General features: G+C 40.0%; 2 protein-coding genes and 1 pseudogene across 3 annotated transcripts in view; all 3 read left to right on the forward strand.

Annotated features, from left to right (window-relative positions):
* The window catches only part of LOC310866802 (E3 ubiquitin-protein ligase TRIM35-like), a 1650-nt gene extending 530 nt beyond the window's left edge, over positions 1 to 1120 (forward strand). Inside the window, exons 1-2 of the mRNA XM_083776552.1 lie at positions 1 to 962; positions 995 to 1120. The exon at positions 1 to 962 is cut by the window's left edge and continues 530 nt beyond it. Of these exons, the coding sequence (XP_083632678.1) occupies positions 1 to 951 (951 nt within the window). The 3' untranslated portion in view covers positions 952 to 962; positions 995 to 1120. The remainder of the gene's footprint in view (positions 963 to 994) is intronic.
* Positions 1 to 13505, forward strand: part of LOC310855850 (cationic amino acid transporter 2-like) — a 234442-nt pseudogene that overhangs the window by 72376 nt on the left and 148561 nt on the right. The gene's annotated exons all lie outside the window — the stretch shown is intronic.
* The window catches only part of LOC310866792 (nuclear factor 7, ovary-like), a 61205-nt gene that overhangs the window by 43642 nt on the left and 4058 nt on the right, over positions 1 to 13505 (forward strand). The window lies entirely within an intron of this gene.

Below are 13505 nucleotides of genomic sequence, written 5' to 3' on the forward strand. Positions count from 1 at the left end.
CCTTTACAGGACAAACTGGAGGTCTTTAATAAAACTAAAACAAACTACGATCAAACAGCAGAACACATTACGTTCCAGACCCGACACACAGAGACGCAGATGAAGGAACAGTTTAAGAAGCTTCATCAGTTTCTACATGATGAAGAGGAGGCCAGGATCACTGCACTGAGGGAGGAAGAGCAGCAGAAGAGTCAGATGATGAAGGAGAAGATGGAGGGTCTGAACAGAGACATATCAACCATTTCACACACGATCAGAGCCATCGAGGAGGAGCTGAGAGCTGAACCCATCTCATTCCTGCAGAACTACAAGACCACGATGGAGAGAGTCCAGCTCACACTGCAGGACCCACAGCCGGTCTCAGGAGCACTGATAGACGTGGCCAAACACCTGGGCAACCTGGCCTTCAGAGTCTGGGACAAGATGAAGGACATTGTCTCCTACACTCCTGTCATTCTGGACCCCAACACTGCCTGTCCAGTATACACCCTGTCTGATGATCTGACCAGCGCGACATGGGGAGATATACTGGAGCTCCCTGACAATCCAGAGAGATTTGACCAGCACGGCTATGTCCTTGGTTCTGAGGGCTTTAACTCAGGGAGTCACAGCTGGGATGTTGAGGTTGGAGACAATACATTCTGGAATGTAGGTGTGTTACCAGAGTCCTTTCAGAGGAAGGGAGACACAGCGGGTCCAGGCTGGACAATATTCTTACATGAAGGTAAATACAGAGCACTCTCCTCAGAGTCAGTCACTGTTCTCTCATTGAAGCAGAAGCCTCAGAGGATCAGAGTCCAACTGGACTGGAATGAAGGAAAGCTGTCATTCTGTGATCCTGATACTAACACACACATACACACCTTCACACACAGGTTCACTGACACACTCTTTCCATGCATTTACACTGCTCCTGGTGGTACTCTGAAGATCTTACCTAGATCTGTCTAACTCTGGACAATGTATGATGATGATGATGATGATGATGATGAAGATTATGATGATGATGATGATGATGATGAAGACAAAGACGATAATTATATGATGATGATAAATGATAGATTGATAGAGCATCTTGATCAATCAATATTGGTAATAATGTTAACATTAACCCATTTTGGGCGGGAACCCCTTTTGGTGTTATGTTATGTTATGCTTTAGCTATTAAAATAGCAGATCTACAAGCTCATAGCGCGCCACCGAGTGGCGCGCTATGAGCTTGTAGATCTGCTATTTTTGAAAAATCGTAGAAGACATTTTTTTTAATCTGATCTCAGGTCAAAATGGGTTAATAACCTGATGATATTACTGACCATGTTAATGCCAATTGATGTTGTTATAATATTGGGGTTTAGGTGTATAAATTAACCTGTTTAAGGGGAATACCAATCATTTTCAACATTTTTACTGTCATTAATATACCTTAGAGTTGTTGTGTGGAAATAAGTCCCCCCCCCCCCCCATTATGTGTTTCCTAGAACTGGAGGTCTGATAAAAATCATTAACATTATGAAGTACATCTTTGTGATGTCACTGAGATGTGCTTCATAATGTTAATGATTTCCAGACCTCCAGTTCTAGGAAACACAGAATGGGGGGACTTTTTATTATTTCCACACAACAACTCTAAGGTATATTAATGACATTGAACAATGTTTAAAATTAGTGGAATTTCCCTTTAAGACCTGAAGCAGATTCTACCAGTGTTTTCGCCGACTAAATCTAAGACGAAAAATGTCTGTCGAATATCTTTTTCACTGACGAAAACTAAATGGAAACTAAATGAAAACTAAGCTACTTGTATGATGACTAAAACTAAGACTAAATATATTGACAATTTCGTCAACAAATACTGAAAATAGCATACTGAAAATAGCAGATCTACAACTTGTAGATCTGCTGAATTGCCAAAGAACCGGGGTTACCTTCCGTAAAAAAAAGAAGAATTGTGGTGATGCATGACATGATCAAAATGTAATCATGTCTTTTACCATTCATGTAGCTCTACAACAAAGTTACGGCCATGACAGCAATGGTACAAAAACTGGTAAAAAAAAAACATGAACGATATATAATATTAATCATATTCGGGTATTCGGTTTTCGGCAAAGAATGTCCCATTCGGTGCATGCCTAATCAGAGTCACGCTGAACTGGAACAGAGGAAAGCTGTCACTCTATGATCCTGACACACACACACACACACACACACACACACACACACACACACACACACACACACACACACACACACACACACACACACACACACACACACACACACACACACACACACACACACACACACACACTTAGACATGATGATGATGAAACTATCAACAGTATAAAATGTAATATTAATCAATTGATGGCTATTATTAGGCCTACTATAAATTAAAACTAGAAATAATGTTGCGGGGTACTTATGTACGATATATGATACTTTTACTGTTCACTGTACTTTTTCGTTATTGTTTTATTTAGTGTGTAGAGAGGCATATGTACCTTCTCTGTTGAAATTACAGATCTGAATGAAAGACATAATGTATAAGAATGATTTGTAAAATCAAATAAACATGATCTACCACACAACGTCGTTCAGTTGCATCAACATTGACTCCCACGTTTAAAACATTAAAAGTTATGACATTTTATATGACGCTGATCACAGGTCAGTATGTTAAATATTACACCTGTTTTATAGAGTCTATTTCTGCCTGAGGTTTCTTCCAGTTAAAGCTGCACTACTATACAGTATGTACAGTAACTGTCCTTTTCTACCACAGATTTATTATACTATACAGTATGTACAGTAACTGTCCTTTTCTACCACAGATTTATTATACTATACAGTATGTACAGTAACTGTCCTTTTCTACCACAGATTTATTATACTATACAGTATGTACAGTAACTGTCCTTTTCTACCACAGATTTATTATACTATACAGTATGTAACTGTCCTTTTCTACCACAGATTTATTATACTATACAGTATGTAACTGTCCTTTTCTACCACAGATTTATTATACTATACAGTATGTAACTGTCCTTTTCTACCACAGATGTATTATACTATACAGTATGTAACTGTCCTTTATACCACAGATGTATTATACTATACAGTATGTAACTGTCCTTTATACCACAGATTTATTATACTATACAGTATGTAACTGTCCTTTTCTACCACAGATTTATTATACTATACAGTATGTAACTGTCCTTTATACCACACATTTATTATACTATACAGTATGTAACTGTCCTTTTATACCACAGATTTATTATACTATACAGTATGTAACTGTCCTTTTATACCACAGATTTATTATACTATACAGTATGTAACTGTCCTTTTCTACCACAGATTTATTATACTATACAGTATGTAACTGTCCTTTTCTACCACAGATGTATTATACTATACAGTATGTAACTGTCCTTTATACCACAGATTTATTATACTATACAGTGTGTAACTGTCCTTTTCTACCACAGATTTATTATACTATACAGTATGTAACTGTCCTTTATACCACACATTTATTATACTATACAGTATGTAACTGTCCTTTTATACCACAGATTTATTATACTATACAGTATGTAACTGTCCTTTTATACCACAGATTTATTATACTATACAGTATGTAACTGTCCTTTATACCACAGATTTATTATACTATACAGTATGTAACTGTCCTTTTCTACCACAGATTTTAACCTGCTTTCCTGCACAAGTGCTGACATTTCTTGTTTTTACCATTGAGCTAATAGAGCTGGCCTGCTTGCTCAGGGGATACGTTTAACCCATTCTGACCTGAGATCAGATTCTAAAAATGTCTTCTACATCCTGACAGTTTTCCATTCTGACCTGAGATCAGATTCTAAAAATGTCTTCCACATCCTGACAGTTTTCTGAAAAATGTCAGTCGTTTTCAAAAATAGCAGACCTCGAGCTTTTAGATCTGCTATTTTTCAATAGCTAAAGCATAACATGATGCTAACACCAAAATGGGTTCCCGCCCAAAATTGGTTAATTTAATCATGACAGGATTGATTCTGACTGGTCAGAATTAATGCCAGATCATGACCTTTGACACGACTTTAAATGTCTCAATAGAAGAACAGGGAGACAAAATACAAGCTATGTAAGTTATATTGTATTTACATACTCTACCATACATAATTGTATACATTAGTTTTGCATTAACCCATTTAGGCCTGACCTCAAAATTTAAAAAATAAATCTTCTAAATCTTCCAATTTTCTGAAATAAATATTTTCACGATTTTTCAAAAAATAGCAGACCTATGAGCTTGTAGATCTGCTATTTTTCAATATCCAGGCCTCTACCATACAGATTGTATACATTATTTTGCATTAACACACTATACCATACAGATTGGACAAAATTACAGTTTATTCAGTGAAAATAAGTTACATAGTGCCTCTTTAAGACTGCATGATATATTAACACATTCTCTGAGGTAGCAACCTATATTCTCCATACAACACATGCTTAGTATTAGAGGTGATATTCCTCGCTAACCTTAGGATGCTGTTATCATACGTGGATGTATAAAGTTTCTGAAGTTGTTGTTGTTGCAGCAGTTGTGACTTTAGGGCTGCAGACAAACATCTATACCAGGTGGTACTACAGTACTGAAGAACACTCATATACTACTGTAGTATACTGTAGCTGTCCCAGCAATGGGTATTTTGGGATATTCTATTTTATATATGTGAACATTATATGTGTGTTTATTTGGGTACATAATGGTAAATGCATGGTGAGATAGCGCCATCTACTGTGCTCTGTATTTGTGGGCTGTCTGGTTCATGGGCAGGTTGAATTAGGCTCACCTGCTCTAATCACCTCATTTCAATCACCTGTTGGGTCTTGGGCATGTTAAGAGCAGAACAAACAGAGCAGAGGTGAAGAGAGGAGCTCTCTCATGTCAGAGAGTCTCCACAAAAGATAAGAAGAAAGAAAATAATATAAAAAAGAACAAGAACTTAACTGAACTCCTAAAAGTCTGTGCAGAAGGCGCATACGGTATGTTCCCAGTTGTTTTGTTTGTCTCTGTCAAAGTTATATTGCCATTGTATCGTGTATTTGTTTGTGTTTATTGTTTGTGTACATTTCATTGTGTTTATATAATACGGACATCAGGATTGACTGACAAGGACATTCATATTTCATGTTTCATTGTATTTAAAAGAATATTGTTGTGTTTTTGTTGCAGTTTTTCACGGTTGTCGCTTGGGATAAATAAAAAGGCCTCAGTGATATCAGTTGGGACGTTGTCTTATTTCTGCCACGGATGAAGATGGTTTAGGAGCAGTTACATATACTACTATTCATGGTATTAAATATGTTGATCTATTGAACCGAAGGTGAATTGATTGTGAGTCACCTCACCTCACTACTACTACACTTGCATAACACACTTTAATCCTCCTGATGACGGTGTGCTTGATGGCTGGCGCGCACGGACACTGACCATCAACTGTGCGACATTGTCTCAAATAAATCCAGACACACTGAATTGCATTGCCTCTTTGCCGTTATACTACTTCACTGTCAGCCTGCCTGCTATTCACTGTGTCAGTCAGTTCTGTGCTCCAGTGTATTAGTTTGCTATGGATTCTACTTTAGCATTATTATTTTGTTTATTTTGTTTTACTTTGTAAACTGTGCCAAGCAAAGCCCAAGAGCCACGTGTAGTCCGCAGAATAAGATCAGCGCGGTGCTGCGCGTATAAGCAGATTCAACAGGAGAAGGGCGGCGTTGAGAAATGCGCTGGTGTTACGCATCGTGCAGAGGCTGTCTTTTTTTTTGTTGACGCTTGGCTCGTCGACTGCATGCATTCACATTGGAACGATCCGTATCTGAATACACTTCAACGGTCCAGAGACCCTCCCCCCATGCGGTCCCGGGGACGGTTGGGCGATCCGCTCCCGGGAACGGTACGCATCATTCACACTACCACAACATCTGCCAAGTGGTCCCGAGTGCGCACCCGGGACCATAGTGTGAATCCCCTATAAGTGCTGCAGAGAGAGGAGGAGGAGGAGGAGGAGGGGTGTTTGATTCCAGGGCAATCTTATTTAAAAAGAGACTATAGTTTGTGTATGAATGGACGTCCGGAAATTCACGTTTAAGTTGGTTTGTTAAAACCTTCAGTAATGGCGTGTTAACTCATCAGCCTTGTGTTTGCTTATTGTGAGTTATCTGCTGTGATGTGATTTGGTACGTCTCTCACTCCCTATAAAAGGGACCCTGCAGGCTGCAGGTTATCAGAGTCAGTTAGACCGTGGTTGACACTAACAGGTAACAGCCTGCCTGAGAGCTGCCATACGGCCCTTTGGGAAGTAATGCTGCGTTCACATGGGATCAGGAAAACCAGAAGTCATTCTAGTGGACGGGAGCAGGACGGTAAACGGAACAGGCGTCAAAGTTAAAATATTTAATCTTTTTACCGTTCAAGGTTCAAGGTTTCTTTATTTTGTCTCCCAAGGAAGACATTTGTCTTGGACCCCAAGGACCCGCCCTGCAGCATACAGATACAATACAAGACAACAAAGGCACACAGTGACCCGTACAACATTAAAAAACCACACACCAACATACCTAGTGCAAGAAAAAAGAACATCACCTCATAACCTTTGACCCCTACCCTGTCTGCCCTCTGCAAGGACACTGTTAAGGAGTGATTGACAGAGGGACAAAGGTATGCTTGTATTTGTATTTGCACGCATGGACCTCGTATCTCCTACCTGATGGCATTAGCCGATACTCAGGGTATAGTACATGGGAGGGGTCAGACACAATGTTCTTAACCTGCCCAATGGTGGCCTGCTCAAAGATGACCTGGGGGGTGATCGGAGGTGTAGACATACCCATGATCTTCCCTGCTATTTTGGCTAATCTAAGGATCTCAGATTTGTATTTTACAGTTAGGTTTCCAATCCAACTGGTGATACCATACCTTAGAATTGACTCTATACTATCTCTATAGAAGATCAGCATTATGTTTCTACTCACACCAAAACGTCTGAGCCTACGTAGAAATTAATTAGAGAGAGAGAGAGAGAGAACAAAGGAGAACTGCAGAGTGCAGACAGTGAAAAGCTAAACTTCTGTTTAAGAAAATATAGAATAATGTCAGTTGTGTAGAACAAAACACAGCATCAATGACATTAGGTTGTTGTGTTTGAGTCCTCTAAAGCAGCACTGATGTGCTGATTTAATTTGCAAACCCTGGTGAGTGACAAACAGTGTTTGATGCATTAGCTGCTAGGTGGCAAAACACTACTTCTGGCCTTGACGGCCCATTCATCCACACAGAAAGGTCCTATATCTGACTGCATTAAACAATGTTAAACTCACTTTGCATGTTGCTTTGCCACTCGATGTGCCATTCACTTTAAGCATGCGCATACCCTCTATTAATTAAAAAAAGGCACACAAAAAATAATAGACATAATTTGGCCCTTTGGAAAACGAATTCACTCATTCTGTCTTTATTCTGTTTATGTTGAATTTTGAAAAAAAAAAACATTTTTTGGGGAAAAAAAACCTAAAAACAAACATGATATGCCCAGTCACCATGCTGCTGACACCATACTGACACCGAGTTTAACATAAGAATTGAGTGCACAGAATATCAATATGAAGCAAATGAAGAAAAAAAAACACTTTATTTCATAATTATAGTGGATGGAGAGAGGATTTTTGTCCAACCACGAAACGGCAACCAATGGCTGCGAAGAGGGGCACGGAACCACGGGCGGGACTTGACAAAGGGTGAATTAATTGGGGAACCCTGCTGTATGGGTTTAAGACTTTAAGTGGTTAAACAGAGATGTTTGTAGATCTGCTATTTTTCAATAGCTAAATTATGAACCCTGTGTATGGTGCTTTGGCCTGCATGGGCCTCACATCCCAGGAGAGAGCCATCTCCACCTAATGGATGGGTTAGATTCTAACCCATTCTGACCTGAGATCAGATTCTGAAAATGTCTTCTACATCCTGACAGTTTTCTGAAAAAGCTATGTTTCTATGTCAGTCGTTCTACCGTTTAATTTTTTTTAAATAGCAGACCTACAAGCTCGTAGCGCGCCACTCGGTGGCTTTGAACTTTTGCATTTTTTGACAAACGTGGTGTCTATTTTAAACACATTGAAATGCTCTCATGTATGATTACATCTATCTAGAACACTCTAATATACACATTCCTATTGATACAGATACAGGCCTTTCAGAGGACAGTGTTACTTGGGGACATGAGGAGACAGGATGTTCTACAAGCTAAACTAGTTTTGTGTTTGTCAACGTAGCTTAAATAGTTGGCGTCAGTTCATTAAGGTGTGTACTCTAGGTTGATGAGACATCTATGCAATGGAAACATACCTGAGATTCAAAACAGATAATTAAGTACTGTTTAAGGAATGTTTCACTGCTCACTGTTTCACTGTGTTGTTGTGGAGCATTTGCTATAACAAAGTAGATAGACTAGACCCCACTAGTGTCATTGCTGTAACTTGGTATCTGTAATGTGTTCTGTTGTGTCCTGTCTGTTTTGGAATGAGGGAACAGGACTGAGGGAACATATAGGGCTGAGGGAACATAGGGCTGAGGGAACATAGGGCTGAGGGAACTTGGGTACGGTCCCCTCAGATCAGTTCATCCTAATTAGATGAGAGACATTGCCCAAACTGGTCTAAACTGAGTGTCAATTGAGCCTGTTGCCTGTGTGCAGGGACAGCAGGTGAAACGAGTCCTAATCAATGAGAGAGAGAGAGAGAGAGAGAGAGAGACAAAACACAGGTTGTTGTGTTTGAGTCCTCTAAAGCAGCACTGATGTGCTGATTTCATTTGCAAACCCTGGTGAGTGACAAACAGTGTTTGATGCATTAGCTGCTAGGTGGCTAACATGAGGGAGAGTGCAGTAGGTTCATCCGACGGAGCATTGGTCCCAACGACAACCTACCTCCTCCTCACCCTAACCCTAACCTCCCCCGGGGTAGACACCTAAACCTAACCGCAACCCTCTCCCGACCTGCAGCGCACCTCGGAGCAATGCTCTGTCGGATGATAGTATGCCTCCCCATGAGGGAAGCCCCAGCACTACTGGTGACTAGTTGTTTGTTCAATGAAGAATTAAGTAATGCAACTGTAATTTACAGTTTGTTTGGTGTTCAGCTAAACACGTTTTTACACTAAAGTGTATTATAATTTGTTTTGGTAAAAATAATGTGTACTCAGTGTAGGGTGACCAGATCCAAACTGTTCATTTGAGGGACAGAAGTATCACATGTGTGGGATAAGTGGGACGGGGACCCCGTCCCACAAGCCATACTGGAGTAGCAACTTATTACATGAGTTGCTATTAATAGCCTTGATGTCATATTCGACCATAGGCCCAATATTGGCTATCATAAAAATCATGCTTTATTTTTATGCTATTTTAACATGCTTAAAACACTTGCAGGGAGAGACAATGAGAGAGCAGAAGGCCAACTATTATGGGACTATACTAGGAACTATTAGGGCATTTGAACATTAATGCAATTGCCTGCCAGTCACAATGTGGGACAGGGTCTCAATTTGTGGGACGCCTGAAAAGTCTTGGAAATGAGGGACTGTCCCACGCAAAGAGGGACATCTGGTCACCCTAACTCAGTGTCATTCATTTTTATTTGTAGTGTCTCACTCACAATTGGACCCTGCAGTTACTAACTTTGAGTGTAAGGAATACAACTACCATCGGTGAGAGGAAGATTTATTTGATTTTGTTTTGTTTGAACTACTGTTGAATTGTTATTGTTACTGAACAAAGACCCTATACTGTAAGAATATCACTTACCCGGCTACCTTTAATGAATAGAGGGTATGCGTGTGACATCATCACCAAACCAGGAAGTCATGCAGGAACGCCTACTGAGTGGCAAAACACTACTTTCTGTGATTGGTCCTTGGCTGACCAACCAGCAGGCTCATTCTGTCTTGTTAATTCCGTTTATGTTGAATTCTGCAAAAAAATCATTTTTGGGGAAAAAAAAACAACATGATATGCCCAGTCACCATGCTGCTGACACCATACTGACACCGAGTTTAACATAAGAATCGAGTGCACAGAATATCAATACGAAGCAACTGAAAAACACGTTATTTCAATGGTAGTGGATGGAGAGAAAGAGATTTTTGTCCAACCACGAAACGGCAACCAATGGCTGCGAAGAGGGGCACGTAACCACGGGCGGGACTTGACAAAGGGTGAATTAATCAGGGGAACCCTGCTGTATGGGTTTAAGACTTTAAGTGGTTAAACAGAGATGTTTGTAGATCTGCTATTTTTCAATAGCTAAATTATGAACCCTGTGTATGGTGCTTTGGCCTGCACATGGGCCTCATATCATCCCAGGAGAGAGCCACCTCCATCTAATGGATGGGTTAGATTCTAACCCATTCTGACCTGAGATCAGATTCTGAAAATGTCTTCTACATCCTGACAGTTTTCTGAAAAAGCTATGTTTCTAATGTCAGTCGTTCTTCCGTTTAATAAAAATAAAATAGCAGACCTACAAGCTCGTAGCGCGCCACTCGGTGGCTTTGAACTTTTGAATTTTTTGACAAACGTGGTGTCTATTTTAAACACATTGAAATGCTCTGATGTATGATTACATCTATCTAGAACACTCTAATATACACATTCCTATTGATACAGAGAGGAGTATTAAATAATGAATGCACAAAATCTCTGTACGTGCATACACACGTCCATCTAGTAGACGTATCTCGAAAACCGTCCAACCGACCAACTTCAAACTGTGCGTTGCTGCTGACTCCAGGTACATGTTTATGTCCGATGTCGAGTTGATTGGATATAGGTAGTTGTCCAGAACCACCTACAGTATGTACACCCAATCGCCCATACATAGGTGTTGGTGTAACAGTATAGTATAGTATAGTATAGTATTGTGTGTGTGTGTGTGTGTGTGTGTGTGTGTGTGTGGTATAGTATAGTATAGTATAGTATAGTATAGTATAGTATAGTCTAGCGGGGGGGGGGGGGGGCATGGTTTGGTGGCATGGATCTAAGATCTAAGAATCTCTGGGGCAGACTGCAGTATGTGAGACTGCAGGGTTGTCTGTTCAGAGGTGAATCTGTGGGGCAGACTGCAGTATGTGTGTGTATGTAACAAATGGAAACTAAATGAAAACTAAGCTACAATAACTAAAACTAAGACTAAATATACTGACAATTTCGTCGACAAATAAAAACTAGACCAAAATGTTAGGAAGGGACTAGTGGACAAGAGATCCAGTATAAGTCATTTTACGCATGCTGAAAATAGCTGCTCTATTTTCGGCTATTTTCAGTAAATAGAGTAAAACACTCATTACGACGGCATCAAGACCCGCCAAAATACATTTTAGTCGACTAAATCAACTGTAGATTTAGTCGACTAAAATCTTATGACATTTAGTCGACTAAAACTAGACTAACACTAAGACATTCCAGGTGGTGACTAAAATGTGACTAAAACTAAATTAAGTTTCAGTCCAAAGACTATGACTAAACTAAAATAGAAATTTGCTGCCAAAAACAACACTGCAGTGGTCAGCTCCGTCCCTCGGGTCACAACACTGTTGAGCAGGCATGGCTCAATGCTAGTGAGACCAAGGAGACGGTGGTGGACTATATGACATGACCAAGAGGGTACCTCCAACATAAATGACTATATGACATGACCAAGAGGGTACCTCCAACATACATGACTATATGACATGACCAAGAGGGTACCTCCAACATACATGACTATATGACATGACCAAGAGGGTACCTCCAACATACATGACTATATGACATGACCAAGAGGGTACCTCCAACATACATGACTATATGACATGACCAAGAGGGTACCTCCAACATAAATGACTATATGACATGACCAAGAGGGTACCTCCAACATAAATGACTATATGACATGACCAAGAGGGTACCTCCAACATAAATGACTATATGACATGACCAAGAGGGTACCTCCAACATAAATGACTATATGACATGACCAAGAGGGTACCTCCAACATAAATGACTATATGACATGACCAAGAGGGTACCTCCAACATAAATGACTATATGACATGACCAAGAGGGTACCTCCAACATAAATGACTATATGACATGACCAAGAGGGTACCTCCAACATAAATGACTATATGACATGACCAAGAGGGTACCTCCAACATAAATGACTATATGACATGACCAAGAGGGTACCTCCAACATAAATGACTATATGACATGACCAAGAGGGTACCTCCAACATAAATGACTATATGACATGACCAAGAGGGTACCTCCAACATAAATGACTATATGACATGACCAAGAGGGTACCTCCAACATACATGACTATATGACATGACCAAGAGGGTACCTCCAACATAAATGACTATATGACATGACCAAGAGGGTACCTCCAACATAAATGACTATATGACATGACCAAGAGGGTACCTCCAACATAAATGACTATATGACATGACCAAGAGGGTACCTCCAACATAAATGACTATATGACATGACCAAGAGGGTACCTCCAACATAAATGACTATATGACATGACCAAGAGGGTACCTCCAACATACATGACTATATGACATGACCAAGAGGGTACCTCCAACATAAATGACTATATGACATGACCAAGAGGGTACCTCCAACATACATGACTATATGACATGACCAAGAGGGTACCTCCAACATACATGACTATATGACATGACCAAGAGGGTACCTCCAACATAAATGACTATATGACATGACCAAGAGGGTACCTCCAACATAAATGACTATATGACATGACCAAGAGGGTACCTCCAACATAAATGACTATATGACATGACCAAGAGGGTACCTCCAACATAAATGACTATATGACATGACCAAGAGGGTACCTCCAACATAAATGACTATATGACATGACCAAGAGGGTACCTCCAACATAAATGACTATATGACATGACCAAGAGGGTACCTCCAACATAAATGACTATATGACATGACCAAGAGGGTACCTCCAACATAAATGACTATATGACATGACCAAGAGGGTACCTCCAACATAAATGACTATATGACATGACCAAGAGGGTACCTCCAACATACATGACTATATGACATGACCAAGAGGGTACCTCCAACATACATGACTATATGACATGACCAAGAGGGTACCTCCAACATACATGACTATATGACATGACCAAGAGGGTACCTCCAACATACATGACTATATGACATGACCAAGAGGGTACCTCCAACATAAATGACTATATGACATGACCAAGAGGGTACCTCCAACATAAATGACTATATGACATGACCAAGAGGGTACCTCCAACATAAATGACTATATGACATGACCAAGAGGGTACCTCCAACATAAATGACTATATGACATGACCAAGAGGGTACCTCCAA

This window comes from Protomyctophum parallelum (genome assembly GCF_964188405.1).
Source record: "Protomyctophum parallelum genome assembly, chromosome: 1".
NCBI classification, from domain to species: domain Eukaryota; kingdom Metazoa; phylum Chordata; class Actinopteri; order Myctophiformes; family Myctophidae; genus Protomyctophum; species Protomyctophum parallelum.